At 35.1% G+C, this 17,967-nt stretch overlaps 1 protein-coding gene across 2 annotated transcripts in view; it reads left to right on the forward strand.

The window, feature by feature from the left end:
- The window catches only part of LOC149262612 (homeobox protein HOX1A-like), a 346,567-nt gene extending 330,471 nt beyond the window's left edge, over positions 1-16,096 (forward strand). For both annotated transcript variants that reach the window (XM_089424957.1, XM_089424959.1), the window contains one exon: positions 15,031-16,096. In XM_089424957.1, coding sequence (XP_089281083.1) covers positions 15,031-15,065 — 35 coding nt within the window. In that variant the 3' untranslated portion in view covers positions 15,066-16,096. The remainder of the gene's footprint in view (positions 1-15,030) is intronic.
- Positions 16,097-17,967: the final 1,871 nt, after the last annotated feature.

A 17,967-nucleotide genomic window follows, 5' to 3' on the forward strand; every position in this document is an offset into this window, starting at 1 on the left:
CCACATCGATGTAGATGAATTTCAAGAAGTTATGTGGAGAAGCTGCGAGAGGTGATGTGGCAAATCCCTCTGAGTAATGGCAGTTGATTGGGGCACTGGTGTTCTTGGTGAACACTAGACTGGACATATGTTTTGTTGTCAACACTCTGAGTCAATTTATGCCCGATCCTCTACATGCACATTGGGTCACTGCTAAGCATGTGCTGAGATACCTACACGGGACTATCAATCTTGGATTGAGATATATTGTCAGAGATGTGAGACTACATGGATTAACAAATGTTGATTGGGCCAAAAACATTTTTGATAGGAAGAGCACATCAAGGTGTTGTTTTAGTTTAGGGTTTGCCATGATATCGTGGATGTGTAGAAGGTAGAAGTCTGTTGCTCTTAGGACGCTTGAGGCTGAGTATATTGTTGCTAACATGGCTAGCTGGGAGGTAGTATGGTTGAGGAAGCTCTTTGGAGAGCTGTTTGTGCAGGTACTGGGTATGACTGTGATATACTGTGACAACAAGAGTGGGATCTGACTGGCAGCGAAACCCATGTTCTGCGACAGGTCCAAGCATATTGAGATTATATATCACTATATTCAAGATATGGTGCAGAGAGGAGCCGTAAGACTCCATCACATTTCGACTGAGGAGCAAGAAACAAACATTCTTACCAAGGCTTTGTTGAAACGAAAGTTCTTGGTCTTTAGAGAGAAGCTTGGATTGGTGGATGTGACCCTCATGGGAAAGGGTCATGATTGATCGAGGACACTGAGATATGCTTTCCCCCCTGCATTGAGCTCCCAGGGTGGGAATGGAGCTAAAGAGCTTCTGGGGTTGAGGGAACTCTAGACAATAGGATAGACTGTGATCCTTACCTTCCATGGTAAGTCACATCCTGCCTATTGTCACTATAGGGTGTGTGTGATCCTTGTCACTTATGGCAAGTAGAGGTATCCTCCCCTACCAAAAAGTCAGGACCATGACAAAGTATACCCCAATATGCATCCTACACACTAGTTGGGCTTGTTGAGATTGCCACTTATTTGGCCAATGGGTGAGGAGAGAGTTGGGTGCATGTGATCCTTACCACTGGTAAGTAGAGGTATCCTCCCCAAGTTAAATGATGCAAGTGTTCTACCACTTGATTCTTGAGGGCCAAGGTGGGAAGATCAACAAACAATAGGATAAAATATGATCTTTACTTTCCATGATAAGTAGTATCCTTCTTATTGTCATTGGATATAGGGTGCCATGTTTATCTCGCTTATGATGATTCTTCTTCTTTAGATTGAGTGTTCAATAGATGAACAAAGATGAGCAGAGACGAGATATGATATGACACAATGATGATGACGACGAGACATCTGAGATGAAATTTGCCAGCTCAAGGAGAAATTCCCTCTTCGGGGAAACCCTTCTCACCCTAAGGAGACCCTACTAGCCCTTGGAATAATTTAATTCGCACATAGGAAAATATTATTTTTAATGTGGAACCATGACAACACAAAAAGTACAAGTTGGCCTAGAAGAGGAGTTTCGACCCCCAAGAATAAATAGACACCACTTGGCATCACTTGTAGGCATCACATCACACCTTCATCTCTTCTTCATTGGTTCAATTTGGTATGAAATTGCAATGTCCGAGTTCACACGTGTAAAGGAGAGGGTAATTATGCTGACCAACTTTGACATTTGTTTGGGATTGTTTGACCAGAGTTGACTTGGGGAAGTTTGACATTGTTTGACTTAGATTTGGATATGTTTTGGAGGGTCTAGTTGATTGGGACTTTGATTGAAATTTTCTGAGGATCTTGACCAACGTTGACTACAGTTTTTGGGTTAGGGTTTCCGCATGTCAAACTTTTACTTCGACCAGATATTATGGGTTGACTTTTGGGACTGTTTTAACCAATTTTGATCAAGCAAGGAAGGCCACATTCTTTGACAGGTTGACCAAACTTTTTGGAGCAGATTTGACCATTGAATTTGGACTAGTTAGGGCTGTGTTGACTGTTGACTTTGATTGAAGAATTGCAGAATTGAAGTTCAACCAAATTTGACTTTTATGCTCAAAATTGATTGGATATTGGTTGGTTGATTTGGTTGGTCAAGGCATTGACCTTTGATTCATTGTTGATGTACTTGGACTATGTATCTCTCTGTCGAACATTTGATGACAATCTAATAGAAGAATTTGGAAAGGGTTTCCCCCCTTGTGAGGTTTTTCCCTGCTCTTTGACCAAACTTTGTGTGTCTCTATTGTTCTTGGTTGTCTTCTATTGTGCATATGGTTTTATGTTCTATCTACAATTGCTTACTGTTATTGGGTGATTGAAAATATATTGGATAATCGATTGCTGTTGGAAGAAAAATTGTTATCAGTGATTGTTACAACATAGAACATTGGCAATTAACAAGGGAAAGATCACCCAAGTGCAGTCCTTTACGAGTTCTGCAGTTGTTTGAGGTATTAACCTTCCTGGCTGATATGTGGGCTCAGTTAGCCACCTGAGAGATTTGTGCCCCTGTTAGGAGAGCCTTTAACTTATTATATTTATATTTATGTTAAAGTTTATTTGCATGCAATGTCTAATCTACTTTTACAAGAAAATTGAAGCTATCTTAGGAATGAGAGCAAGTCTTGAAGCTATCATTCGAATATCAAAGATAAAAAATTGGCATACTTAAAGGTTCATAATTAATCTAAATTCTTTAAATAACTCAAGAAATCATTACATATTTTGTTTCAAAGGAAACGAAATAAAACACATTCCAATACTCTGTTTTAGGTATTGATTTAAAGAATGAAAGACTGTGGAAACGAAAACCATAAATGCATACAAGGAAATTTTAAAGGCATACAATACTCCATGCACCATATATATATGTCAAAATCAATTCCTAGGTCTTCAAAAGTTCAACTCCAACTTTGATTAAAGTACCAGTTTGATTGCAGTTCAAATGATTTCCAACCCTTCTGCAACAAGAAAGCTGTATAAATAATAAAAATACATTGAGACAATACTTTCTTCCTAGAGATAGAAAAATCCTTATATTTGAGAGAGGATTTTCTTGCACATAAAAAGGAAACAAAACTATCTCATTGCTTAAAATGTAGATAATCTTCTTCTTGTGCTTGCCGCTAATCCTCCTCCATCTTTTGAGATAGATGACTTGGATTTTCTGCTGATTGAGATGGATCTGTTTCCTTTTCTTTATCTTTGATGTATTTAGACCATTGGCTATATTTCTCGGATATGTGAGGTAGATAAACAGGGATGACATTCTTCGTTGATCTTGCATTGACTAATACATTCCCCGATGTACCTTTTCTTGCGCTTGTATTTGGAAGAGAACATGGAAATTAACTTCACGCACTCACAAGGAAATTGGAAGAAATTCTACATATTGTTACTGTTCCATATAGTAATTTTTTGAATTTCACTATTACTGGAATCTCAATTATCACTAATCATTTAAATGCAAATGTTCAAAGGCAGATCTTCTCCGATTCCTCCTGGATGAAGCATATTGAACTGTTCAATAATATCAGTGCACCGCCATACACAGAATCACACCTTTAAGAAGATTCCTTGAACCATTCCTTGATGATGATGCAGTTGGATTTCCTTTGATCTAGAGATATTTTCATTAATTTCTTTTCTTCCTTAGAGAACTTGCCAAAAATTTCATATTTTTCCTTATTCTGCCATATGAAATTTTTTTCAAATTGGTCTAGCAACACACTTGCCAAAAATTTCATATTTTTCCTTATTTTGCCATATGACATTATTTTCAAATTGGTCTAGCAACACTGCCATCTTCCATTTGAACATCAACCTAATTTATAAAAGTAATCAGATCATGATGAAAATTATAAATTTTGTTTAATTGATTGAAGAATTTCATCTCCACTTGCTTGAGTTGATCATTAACGATTACAACTTGATTTTTGAGAACTTTCACTTCAACTTGTGCCTTCTTTAATTGAATACTTTGTTCCTCTAAAGATGTAATACAAGCTTCAAACCCTGTGGAAATTGTTTGAGCATTGATCTCAAACTCTTCCTTCAATATCTCAATTTCTTGAGCTTGAATCTATCGCAGTCTTCCATCTGTTGAACATGTTTGTTTTCCAATTCATAAATTCTTTTCTTGTACTGCTCTTCTATCTCAGATTTCCCATTCTGATGCTTCTCCTCATTCTGTGCCATGGCTATAACAAAACCTTCTCTTAACACAGTGGCATGGGATTGCCACTCTCTCTCATGGACAATTTTGTTGTTTGCCAACTCAATCTGCAATTCTTTGATCATGGTCATGCTCTTATCCAATTCATCAAATAACTCCTGCACTGTACCCTGATTAGCTGAAGCAAAATCCCCAAGGGCTGATGCTATTGTAGCAAACAACCTCCAAAAACGGTGCCCAAACAGCCTCGGATCAGTAGTGTTTTTCTCTTCATGAACTCGGCCTAGCAACCATCCACCTTAGCCCTTGAGACACCACTCTTGGACTTGTTTTGACCCTCAAATAGTCCTCCAAAACCTCGCTGTCCTGTCTCTTCCTTTGCTACGGCTAGGGCTAGAGATACTCCTCTCCACTGAGTCCTTTTCCTAGAGGCAATGTTGCACAAATGGATGCTAAAATGAATCTCGTTCACCCTTTATTTATACACCAATAAAGGGGCCCCACGAATTCATGAAGAGACACATCTATTAGACAATTTTACTTCAAGCCTACATGACTTGATTGCCAATAATTAATTGTCAACTTCAAAAATTCATTTCTCCACTTCTACAACTCGGAGTTTGGTGATTGTCGAAGTGTTAGATTTGTCTTTCTGCCCTTTATCGTCTCATGCGATCACATGTAGAAACCTGCTCCCGGAATTGCCCAAAACATGATTTGGTGCAAAACTCCATACTTGTGTTCCAAGCCCACAAGTGACCCTTGTGGCGCTTTGACCTCCAAACCCCAAACCCTAGGGCTTGGAGTACCTCCCAAGCTACACAAATCAACAAGGATGTTGCTTCAGTTCTGTTATGATACACTAGATGAGTAGGAAGCAAACATCTGTCACACTCAGCACTGCTGACATTGGGTATATTGCAGCTAGTTTGGCAAGTTGTGAAGCAGTCTGGCTTCGGAAACTGCGCGCAAGATTTTTTGATCAAGTGCTGGAGACGACCATGATAGATGTGACAATCAAAGCTATGTAAAGCTTTTGGAAAATCCAGTCCTCCATGACCAGTCAAAGCACATCGAGATTGAGTACCAATACAGGCAAGACATGGTAAAAAGGGAGCAATGAGGCTCCAATATGTTTCTATGGATGAACAGGTTGTTGACATTTTCACAAAGCCTCTGTCCCAAATGAAGTTTGTATACTTCTGGGACAAGCATGGAGTGGTTGAGAGTGCCTCCTTCGTTGAGAGGGAGTGTTGATGTTATAGCATCAAGGCAAACATTCTTCTTAGTTCAGGGGTATTGATTGGGTGCCGTGTAATGTGGTTAGGGAGAATGGCCCAGATAGCATCAGGGTGGGAGTGCTCCCCCGGTCATAATGTTTTGACCTTATTTCCATGTGTTACTTGGCTAGTGGGTAGAGTGAGTGTCTCAAAGCATTGAACAAATATTTTTACCATTCAAGTGCCATTTGATGACACGGGGGAATGGTAAATGGGCCCAGAGTTTCACCATTGGTTAGGGAAAATTGACCTAGTTCCAAGTGATGACTTTGTTAGTTGGTGACCTAGAACTAGTTTTGTTTTTACCCTGGTCACGAGGTACTTGACCATATTGCCAAAGGGTATTTGGCTAGTGGGTGACTAGATCTTTTGCATGATGCTAATCCAGGTGGCTTTCCACATGGTTCTAGAATAGAATATGAAGTGGATGCATACATTAACATAGCAGGCTCATTCGATCTTTTCTTGGGATGGAGAAATTTTCAGCAAAATAGACATCTGAGGAAGTCAAGGTGAATACCTCCTAGCTAAGAGGGAGTGTTGATTTTTTGGGTATCTGTGGGAGGTATTCCCCAACTACACAATTCGACTCATTAAATAATTAAAAGGAAATTCAATTAAATTATTTTTTTTCAAGTCGGCCCAAATAGTTCAAGTTGGCCCAACAAGGAGACATGCCCCTTGGACACCATAAGGACACTATAAAAGGGCATTCAACTTGCTCACTTAGAAACTCATTCATCAACTCAGAGCATCCGAGATAGGAAGAAATATGGAGCAGACCGAAACTCAAGAGAGTAACGAAAATGATATGAAGAACACTGATTAGGGTTAATTTATCTCTGTTTTGGTTTGTCATTTGTGGCTATTCGCTGGGTAGATTTTGGTTCTCTTTGAGGCAAAAACTCGACCTATTCTGAGGCCTATTCTTGGATGAATTTGAACTTGTGGCAGACCTTTTGAAGGAAACCTTCTTGAGGCTTGTTATCTGAGATATATTCACCCTACCTGACACCTAATTCGACCTTGTCCTAAGATAAATTTTGGCCCTTTTTAGGGCAAGTCTGAAGCTAATTTGGATATACTCCTATGGCTTATTTCAGTCTAAGAGAGAGCTTATTTAGAGCCAATTCTAAGGATATCTATGAACCTGTTCTGAAGATCATCTCAGCGTCTTGTCACTGAGTCTCGACCCCTCTTGCCTCTTGTGACTGAGTCTCGACCCCTCTTGTGGCATGATCTTGGAGCTTCTTTATATTTTGTTGAACTCTAAAGTAAGTATATATTTGCTGGACCAATTAGAATTTGTGTTATAATTTCTTCTAGCAACTTTTGATTAAGGCCCTTCAAGTGAGAATTTCCTTCATCTTTTGTTGATAGGTTCTTGAATTGTTTCTTAATATCTTCTTTTTCTTGTTCTAATTTTGATATTTTTGCGTCATAGCTTTGGACTTCTTGACTTGTGAAAGTAACTTTTGACGTGATCTTTGAAGAGAGAAATTTTCTCCATTTTATTTGAGATAACTTCCTCAAATTCCTTTTTGCATCATTGATATTGATTTTTGATTTTCTTGAAGGATTACCTTTGATATTTCTTTTACGTCATTTGATGAAGGTATTATCATATTTGACTTCACTGTAATGCCCTGAATTGTCATAGTCTTCTTATAGGGAAACACAAAACATTTTTTTTCTCCATGTTTCAAATGAAGGTACCCTATATTTTAAACAAGTGTGAACCGCACTAGCCCCCAACACGTGACCACAAGTAAGTAATTATGGATTTGAACATGGGACCTTGTACTCATCTTTTCTTTACGTTTTCATGGGCTTTTCAAGTGAGCTCTCCAGGGGGGTGGGGGTGCCCTTTTATACATAATTGTAACATTGAATTGAGATACATATTCATAATATTCAATTATTACTTTAAAGTCCTTAATTTCATTTTAACCCTTGCAATAAGAAGCATTTTTATTCTCAGGTATATTTTGCTCTAGAATTAATAATTGATTTGTCAAATCAATATTAATTTATTTGCCCTCAAGGCTCTGGCTAATAATGATATTAATCTCTTTTCTCTTAAATGTGAATAATTTGTAGCATGCAATTGAGCAACCTTTATAAGAGAATCTTCCTTCCATTATTTTGGAATTGTTGCTTTTTTTTTATTTTACTCTTCTAAAATAATACTTTATGAAAACCTTTATGTTCCTTTATACCGTTTTTAATAGTGTGTGTATATATATAGCCCACGGGGGTTAGCTCGATGATTGGCGATCACATTGATAGTGAGGAGTTAGCTCCCATGATGTTCTGGGGTCAAAAACCTCGTGGGTCAACCTACAGAAAGAAAGGTGTATATACGTATTTTTATCATATATTTAAATATTATATACCAACTATTGTGTCCTCTATATTAATTATTTCCCATGATGTAATACCAAAATAATGATGAGAGGATGTCACTATATGGGTGAGTCACTGTAATGACGTTGTCTACCGAGGTGGCAAATTTGCCCAGACGACAAAAAATGGCCGAAATCTGGAAATTTTCTTTTCAAAAATCTGGTAGTGAGAGTGTTTGAATAATGTTTTTGATGATGGAAATGGTTTCAACACTATAAAAAATTTGTGGGGCTCTTGAAGCTTCACTGCTACAACTTTGGTTTACAAAACTTTGCACCAGATTTTATCAAAATTGTGCCAGAATTTCCATAATTTTCATGGAAAATTTGAAGCCTCCCTAGACTACAGCTAGAATAATGAGTACGTACAGTTCAATTTTCGGCGATTAGCGCAGTTGAACTTTGCATGCGCTGAGATAAACAGATGTGTACAATACAGATTATGGCATATGTGTACAATTGCGATATTTACGACATTATTAATTTTTAAATTTTTAATGGTTTCAGATCCGGTGGTTGTTTCACTGATGACGATTATGGTATGGGGATCGTACGGACTGTCAACCATTGAATTTTATGGTTGTATGAATTTTTAGTTAGCAGTTGTTGTACAGGTGGTGGTGGCCGTGACTTGATTGACTTGTATTACAACAATTGTCTCGAAGTCGTATTGTGGCTATAAGAAATGAAATGATATTTTAAGGTCCACGAGACTAAAAATAGTCTATGAGACCATTAGTTCCATGTTTTTCGCTTTTTGCAATTCAATCATTTTCCGATTCAAATTGATGATGAGCTGGCACAACCTTCCAACAATCCCCTTGCTAAAAAGACAATGCCAAAAAACTAATGCTAACATGTTCTCATAACTTTCTTTGATGTCTTTGATTGCATCACATTCCAAAATGAAATGTTTTTCCGATTCCACAACCCTAGACATACAAAATGTATACACCCATTCTTCCCAAGCTTCTTTAGGCCTTTTCCACTGTCTTGTTTCACACCGAAGTTGATGTGAGTTGGTTCTTAATTGAGCAATAAGAACCTTAGCCGTCCACAAAATGCTAGCTCCAATGAACTCTTTTTGTTGTAGATCACACGTAGGGTTGAATTCCTCAATGTAATATTTCTTCTTTCTACCCAACTCTTTTCCCCATACTTTTTTACAAAACTTTTCCATAACAAAATTCTTTAGCTCCTTGCTATTTGTGGGACAGGGATTGAGATAGATATTCCATTTTTTGCATCCATGGGTAGTTTTGTTTCATCCATGTTTTCTTTCTTTCACTCATGCCTTCATTGAAGATAACATTAGGCCATCTACCTACTCTCATTTGCTCGATTTGTTTTAGATATCTTATGAGCTGCACCAAAGCAATTGCTTCAATGGGAGTTGCTCTTGTTTCACTCGACATTACCTCATAAGGTACTTAATTTTTTATTTTGAATTTGCTCATGATCAAACGTTTTTGGATTTTCTCAGTTTGTTTCCATTTTGAGACGGGAGTGCTGCGAGCCCACAATTCACACCCATATAGCATCACTGGACAAATTAGGAGTCCAAAAAGCACTTTAATTGTTTTCCAATCCCATAACTCTGCCTCTGTGCCTCTCTATATCTGTGTTGAAGAGCATATGAAAATTGTATTGTGATTGTAAGACAATATTAAGTCAAGAATGGGATTTGTACAACAACAAGAAGAACAATTGTACAACAAGAATTGCAAGTGGTGGAAAGAGAACTACCAGTGGCTGTACGGATGATGGTAGGAGATTGCTGTTGCTTGTATATACATAGCTGGATGTACGGAAAGATGCTGTACGACATAGCAATTATTATATTTCTTTTGAATGGGGATTGTGGCACGATGGTTGTACGAATGGCCAATGTACGATAATCTGGTAGTTGCAATAATTGTTTTCTTTCAATTAATTGTATTTCATGAACGATGTGGTTGCATAGGCGGATTGTATTATGTATAGTGCAAATTTTCACTAGTATGGGCGTCAGCGGCGACTAATTCTGGTTGCTGAGTAATTTTCTTTTCAATAAAAAAATTTGAAATTTATTTTTAATGGCCTGAAGAAGAAATATGCGACAAGTAAATGTGACTCACTAGCGAAATATTTAAAATATTTGGAACAGAAATCACTTTAGGAATAATAATGAGAAAATAATATGTTATTATATTATAAAGAAGGGCTTTTTATAAAACATTTTTTCATTATAATGTTTTTTCATTAATTAATTATTATTATTTATTAGTTATATTATTTTATATATATTAATGTTTATAATAGAAGCATTTGGCTAGAGGAAGTTGATAGTAAAGTGAAAAGCGTATGGATGTATAGACTAAATGAATGGGTGGAATAAAGTACGGAATTTATAGCTTGAGTCATATAGCTGGCAATAGTATGAAATGTAGGCTAATGGCAACAATGAGGCTGTACAATGATTGTACGAATTGTTTTGGTATGGAATGTGTGCAAATGATAGAGCATTTGTACTAGGACTAAATAGATTGCATGTGAAGGGTATGCGAAATTAATTCAGAGTTGGTTCTGATACCAAATGAGATACACACTTATTTATCACTAGAATTGCAAAAAAATTCTGCAAGTATTTAAGAGTATTGAATGATAAAATTTAATATTAAAATGATGATTATATTAAGTTTCGTCACAGTATACTCGTATGCATTGAATAGCCACGAGGTGAAAGGGTATAAGAATATTGAATAGCCACGAGGTGAAAGGGTATAAGAATATTGAATGATAAAATTTAATATTAAAATGATGATTATAGTAAGTTTGGTGACAGTATACTCGTATGCATTGAATAGCCACGAGGTGAAAGGGTACGTGTCTTTTGGCTTTTCATTAGCATAATTATTATTAAAATTTTTATTATTATGTTTACATGATATAAAAAGTTTGCAAAATAACAACCTAATGAAATTGATGGATGTAATCATTGTTTTGGAGTCCAAACCGTTGATCCAACGGTTGAGAATGTTTCCTAATCATGACCAGGACTATCCTTTTGTCCTTGGACTGATCACTTGAGCTGTATCGTGTGAGTATGGGTTTGACAAGATGGTATGTTAAAGTCTTTGGACATTCATGCAACCTATCTTATTAGATAGTTACTATGACTTTTTAATTTCTCTTGAGCAATGTAGTGGCAACTTTCTTTAACAACTTATTTTTTGAGTTTTTAAATGTTTATACACACTATGCTATATATTATATTAATTTCTTTTATTTTTTTAGTAAAAGATATGGAAGTTATTGTATTGAAAAAAATTCTACAACCTAGTATGGAGATTTTGCAGTGACTTGCTTAAATAAAGCATAAGCATTGTATCAAAAAAAATAATAATAAAACGTAATGTCAACTCAATTAAAAAAGTAATAAAAAACAAAAGGTAATAAAAATAAGAAATTGATTCAATTCAAATTTTTATATTGTAATTTTGTTTTTATTACTAAAATTACAAATAATTTGTTAGAGAAAAAATTCATTATATGCATATCACAAACAATTACCAACTTAGAAAATAATTGCAGGCTTCAACCTATCAGAAAGATGAGGAGACCAATCCTTAGTAAGCACAAAGTTATAGAAATCGCATGCTCTAACTTGCCAGGAATATGGGGACACCAATCCTCAGTAACCTCCAACTTATAGCTCGTTCACTTATTCAGAGTCAATATTTAGCCTTATTAACAGGTCTTACCTTCTGGCAAATGCTCCTTTATCCTTCACAAATCTAGTGTTAGCACACTAAAATCGACCTCTCTCAGAACTAGCAACCGGAACACCAGAACTCAGGCTTCAAACCAAACCTAAACTCAACATTCAAAACACCAAGATACGACCTTCAAAACACCAGGACCCAACTTTCAAACTAGGCTTGAACTGGCCTAAATGGGAGCAAAATTCGCCTTTTCTAGCTACACCAAAACTTGGCCTCAACATGTATAAACCCGGCTTTAACAAGCCTCAATAGAACGGAAAACCCTTTACCATAAATTATGCCGTAAAACTCTTTTACAACCCAGTGAATATCTCCCACATAGATTCCTCCAACTTGGCTACACTTCTTTTCACTTGGTTCATGAGGTATGAACCTCAAAACTACTTTTTCACTAAATACTCCTAAGACATATATGAAATTGCTTAATTTAGTGGTTAGAAACGCTTTTTCTTATTTCTATTTATAGTGCATTTGAGGTCTAGATTGTGCTGACTTGTCCAGTGACTGGGCCATTTGGCATAATGTATAATGAATATTCAAAAACTCATTTCTCCTGAACCATGAGGAGTTAGAAGGCGTGTCATATATCATTGGAAAGGTCTCAGAATAAACTTTCGATCCATATATCCTATGCTCCCTTTAAACAAGGTAATTAGAGTAAAAATGCCTTCAAAGATAAGGTATCCAAATAGAGCTTGCTTGGATAGCCTTTGACATCAACAACAACCATTTTCAATAGATCCCTCTTTGCACTTTATAGATCCAGAATTAAGATGAATCTTTGTTGGTTTTACAACCAACAGAAATTTTTCTTAAGTGTAATTCATTTATCATTTAATTCTGTCATGTATTAATTATTTTATATTAGATAAAAAAATTACACATAAAAAATTTAATCTCTCTTTAACATGAAGATTTTCTGGCTCAAAAGCTAGGTGTTCTCAACATCTTAGCCACTCGGGCATTACGAGTTTTTGATGAAAACCACCTCAATGATGAAAAAACTTATCTCCTTAGTGTTTTTAATAAAACTTATATTAAGCGCCAATGCCTTAGAGTCTTGCTTAAGGTTGAAAAATGTCTTAGGATTAAAAATGATTTTAAAGATCGGTTTTCAAGGGTGCATCTTTCGTTTATCTAAGGAACCACAATACAAGATTGTTAAGATCTTGAAGAAGCATAAGGTTTCTTCGACATTTAGGCCCCTAAACACTATCTGAAGCCCCTAAGATCAATGAAGGACCCTGTGAACCCTAAATATGGGAAAGGTGTTTATGTCATCCCTTGCTCCTGTGGGACTTTGTACATTGGTGAAACTAGCCGCTCAATTAATTGGAGGATTCTTAAGCATGCAATTGACATCAAACATGGAAGGTCTCGCTCCTCCACTTTGGCAGAGCATGTTGAAAAGACAAAACATTACATCTGCATTGAAGAGGTGAGGGTCATTGCAAGGATTGATCATTTTTATCACCGTAAGTTTAGAGAGGCCTTGGAAATTGAAAGGATGCCAATAAATCTTAATAGAGACGATGGTTGGAGTACTAGCAGGTGTTGGATCTCTTCCTTGTATTTGTAAATTTTTATAATATTTATTTATTTTAATCGAATCACTAGTATTTCTTTGTTTCTTATTTATTTACTCTTTTTTTTTTACTATATATATATATATATATTTTGGTTCCCAGGATTTAAATATTAAAATTGAGTTAATTCATTATTTTATTTATATTTATTTTATTTTGTTTTTTCATTTTCTTATTACTATTTTAGTTTTATTGTTTAGAATAGTTAAATTTGACCTTATTATTTTTATTGTTTATTTATTTACTATTTTTAGTTTTATTGTTTAGAATAACTAAGTTTGACAAATATTGTTTAGAGTAATTAAGTTTGACCCTATTATTACTGACCTTGGTTTTGATTAAAATATTAATAATAAAAAAATTAATTTAATTCTTCATTTGCAACTAATTTCCATCTATGTTTATTAATTAATGATAATTCTTTAGTCAAAACTAGTTGTTATATTCTAACGGCTAGAAAACATCTCTCTTCATCTATTTAATTTAATGCCATGATCTGGTTCTTCATTTTGTCTTGAAGAGGAACCACACTATATAATTCATGGTTCGGAATTATGTGATTTCTACGGAAATATCTCTCAACATTCATGAATATCACATGTAAATTATTTATTCTATGTTTATTATTTTTTGTTGATGTAAATATATATTAACATAGTTATTTATTTATAAATCAATTATGAATAGAGTAATCAATTTTTTTCATCTAGTTATCAACTAATTAAGTAGACTTTTATTTTATTTTATTTAGAGAATCAACTTATAAAGTATATTATGATTATTATCACTAACCTTTGATAAAATTAACAAATATTTTTTATTCCTAATTCCAAAAGGAAAAACAAAGTAGAGTTTTTTTGTTTTTTGAAATATGTAAGTATTATTTTTAATTTAACATTATCTAATGCTACCTAAAAACTCTCAGGGTACTGGACGGTCAAGTGCCTCTTGACCAATAAAAAAAATTTCAATACACTGAAAATAAACTTAAAAATAGTATTTTCCAAATTTATTAAACGTAAAAATAGCATTTTCCAAATTTATTATGTTTTAGTAAGATTATGAATTTCATTGATGATACATGGTACCTCAAACATTCTTCTATTTTGTGGAACCCATTTTCCAAAACGTCTACCCACAAGTTTTCTGGGCTTATTGGATCCTTGTTGTTCTCGTTGCTGGTTACCAATTCTTGGAGACACTGATTTATAATTATTGTTAGGTTCAAAGAACATAGAAATACAATAGTGAATAGATCCTTCAGAATGGTCTATCTCATACGTTGGAATGAAGCATCATTATTGGTGACATTAGTTTACAATGATTATTACTATCACGGTTAGCATTTGTTGACATGATTAATCAATCTTCGCATCTGTTAATTTCATTACGAGGCATGTTCATTTTACTCAGCAAACTCTTTTTATTTTTAAGTCAGGAATAGTTTGTGAATAGTTGTATATTGCATGTGAACTGTGAATACATGGGTGCCTGTGGCGTCGATAGATTACTGGTTATGTGCGGGCAAACTGATCTCCAGAGTATACCTTTGTTGTTTGGCTCTCAACTTCGTCTATTATTTATTTTATTTGAGTTGTCTCAGTATTTATTTATTTATTTTTTTCTTTTTTCTTAGCCCTCGATAACAAGCTCAACTGAAAATCTGTAAAGAGAAACATGATACATATATCCATAAAACTAATTGTTGCATTTAATCTAGAATACTAACTATAGTCAGTGTTTTGTTTGAGGATTCTATTCCAAGAATCCCAAAGTTTGTTGACAAATATAATTTGATAATGTAATAGGTGATAAAGCAAAACGGCAACGTCGAAGAAACTAGCTGCCTGTGAAATTTCAGCATTTTTCCTGTGCCAGCTGCAAGCTGTATATCAGACAACATTGGCTATTGAATAAGTGGAGATCAATTGTTTCGAATTCAAATGTTCTTACCAGTTGGTTGAATAAGTAAGCGTCAGGCGTTATTGCCAATTATGTACAGGTTGCCTGCTCCACTTTTCACATGAGTACACATTGTTCTCTATCAATTTTCAAATATTTAAATCCTTTCTTCTGTCCAGTTGTTTTCTTCATTTGGCAAGATTATCGTGTCCAAATTATCTAGATCCTGTCTAAATGTAGTTCTACCTCAAGTCGACGAACATCATCTCAGATTTCTTTTTGTTAAGGCTCCAGATATTGAGAGCATTGCAAAGAAAATTCAACTGTTTTTTGGAATTTCTATGCTGATTATTTTTGACAGATCCAAGTGGTAGCATATTTAGTCCGGATTTTACTGCAAACAGCATGGGAAGTTCTGAGCAAGGAAACATGATCTGTGAAATCCGATATCCCTGGTCTGGATGGATATTCCGCTCTGAAAGTACTAGAATAATAAGACGTCATATCTGATCTTGTTTGTCTGGGCTTGTCAATATGGTGGGCGATTCCGAACAAGTGGTGCGGTTTTCCAAGACGCCGAGTAAGCTGTTAGGATGGTACAATAAATGCACATCCTTCACTACTCACGGCGCAAGGAAAATGAGCTGCTGCACGTTATTTACACATTATTTAGGAAGTATATTGCTATTAGTTTCATGTGTTTTCATATTTTAGTGGCGGTGCTGGCTTGGTATGTGTAATTGTACTATGTACGTATTTTGTTATATGCAGATGCCCATATACATGTAGCCATACAACTCAGAAATGGACTATTTCTTTTCAAGGTTGCTGTTAATGACTGCTCAGTATTGTTGATTTATCTCAGCAATCTTGTACTCTTGCAACTTTCATTATGGGACCAGAAGTATAATTTTTTTCAAGTCCAATGCCACAAACACTGCTATTGCAGCCATTATAAAGAGTTTATAGCAAGCCCGAATGAGTCCAACATCTAATAGTTTGTATGAATCAATTACTACTCTGTACGGGAGATTAATTTCTTCTGATTGCAGAAATATATATGAATCAATTACTACCCTGTATGGGAGGGTAACACATTCTGATTGCATAAGTTTATATGAATCTAATCTTTTAGTACGTTAAATAGCACAGCAGATCCTCAATCAGACGAGAGCATAGCTGTGAGACGATTAGAATTTGAACCTTGCAGTGTCTAAGATAGTATGGTGAAAATATCATCGAATTGATGGCCCAATACTTGATAAGCAGCTATATTCTATGCAATATCATTTTTAGTTACTAGCACTGATTTATTTTAACCCTCGATTTATTAAGGCAAAAGGGATTAAAAACCTAGGTGCAAACTTGTAATACTCACATAGAAATGCAAACTGGAAACTAAGAACTGAAGAAAAAGAGTCTGAACTATATTAAATACAGCAGCAATACATTACATGCAGACGCCCCACTTTCTTTCTTTATAGAAAGGATTCGATTAAAAGTCCTTATAAATACATGGGAGCGGCCAAATAAGTGTATATAATAATGATACATGACATTAAAAAGTCTCGTGTATTTACGAAGACCCGTATTCAAAGGATTTTCTAGTCTGTAAGAAAGAGAGAATGTAGGGGTCTGCATGTGATGTGTTGATGTAGTTAATACTCTTCAGATTCTTCTTGACTTTGTTTTTAACATATTTGTGAAAGTTTTATCATGCTATCAAAGCTTCATGAATTGCAAGCCTGGTTAGAGTGATATCGGTCACAAGACTCTTGTCAACACATAAAGTTGGTTAACAGGAGTGACACAGAATGAAGTCCAGACAAATGAAGAATTAATGTGAAGATTACTCACTGGTAGCAAAGATTTTCATGAAGTGTGTAAAGTTGGAGATGAGGTCAGGAAACTGGATTTCACCCTATTCCTTGGTTCTTTTCAAAATTGGAGCAGCATGCAAGCATTTTTCTTCTGTCAATTGCTATATATTTCAAAGGAAGTATTATTTAGGCCGTAGTTTAAATGGGTATGAGTTGGCCTTCTTATGTGTACTTAAAATAACAAAGGGAAATTTGTATATTTGTCTTGAAATTCGTTAAGAATAATTTTGGATTTATGGAATTGCATATCGGATGTTAACTTGCAAAATCTGGTTGGGTAGGGGTATTTAAGAGGCTGCACCCATTTCTGCATTAATATAACAATTCCATCGATACAAAATTGCAATGGATTGCCTATCTGGATTTTGACGATGGATTTTGACGACGCAAGTAACAGAAAGTCAAATTCATAAAATGTTTAGCCTTCTTTTTAAAGTGGTTTGCATATGCTTTGCGGGTAAATTTGCTCGTATTTTGATTGCACTTAAAAAAAATAATTGAGTTTTGTTGAGGTTATTGTTTAGTAGAGGTAGTGAAATGAAACAATGTTGTATGTCTGCCTTTGTAAGTATAAATATAAACAGAAATTACCTTCCATAAAGCTTTGATGATGAAAGGATTACAAGCGATGAGTGGATGATAATTTTTGTAAAGTTTGCCTCTATGGGAAACAAAGTCCTTTGCCATTTCTTTCCAAGTCAAGTTGGAGAGAAAAAAAAGTTTAGGAGTATTGTATATTTAGCTAGTTATTTGTATTTAACTATATTGGTTTCTAAGTGGTTTAGTATGTTTCCTAGTTTTTTTTATGAATTAAAAATCAAAATGATTGAAATATCTCTATATTTTTAAGGCCTTAGTTAAAAATGACACAAGAAAGAGAGTACAAATATTGAGAATAGATGATGGTGACATACTCGTTTCAAAAGAATTTTGAAGATTTTGTGAAAAGGGGGAAATTCAATG

This window comes from Pinus tabuliformis, chromosome 6, assembly GCF_031772625.1.
Source record: "Pinus tabuliformis cultivar Carrire ecotype Pingquan chromosome 6, CPIR1, whole genome shotgun sequence".
Classification (NCBI taxonomy): Eukaryota; Viridiplantae; Streptophyta; class Pinopsida; order Pinales; family Pinaceae; genus Pinus; species Pinus tabuliformis.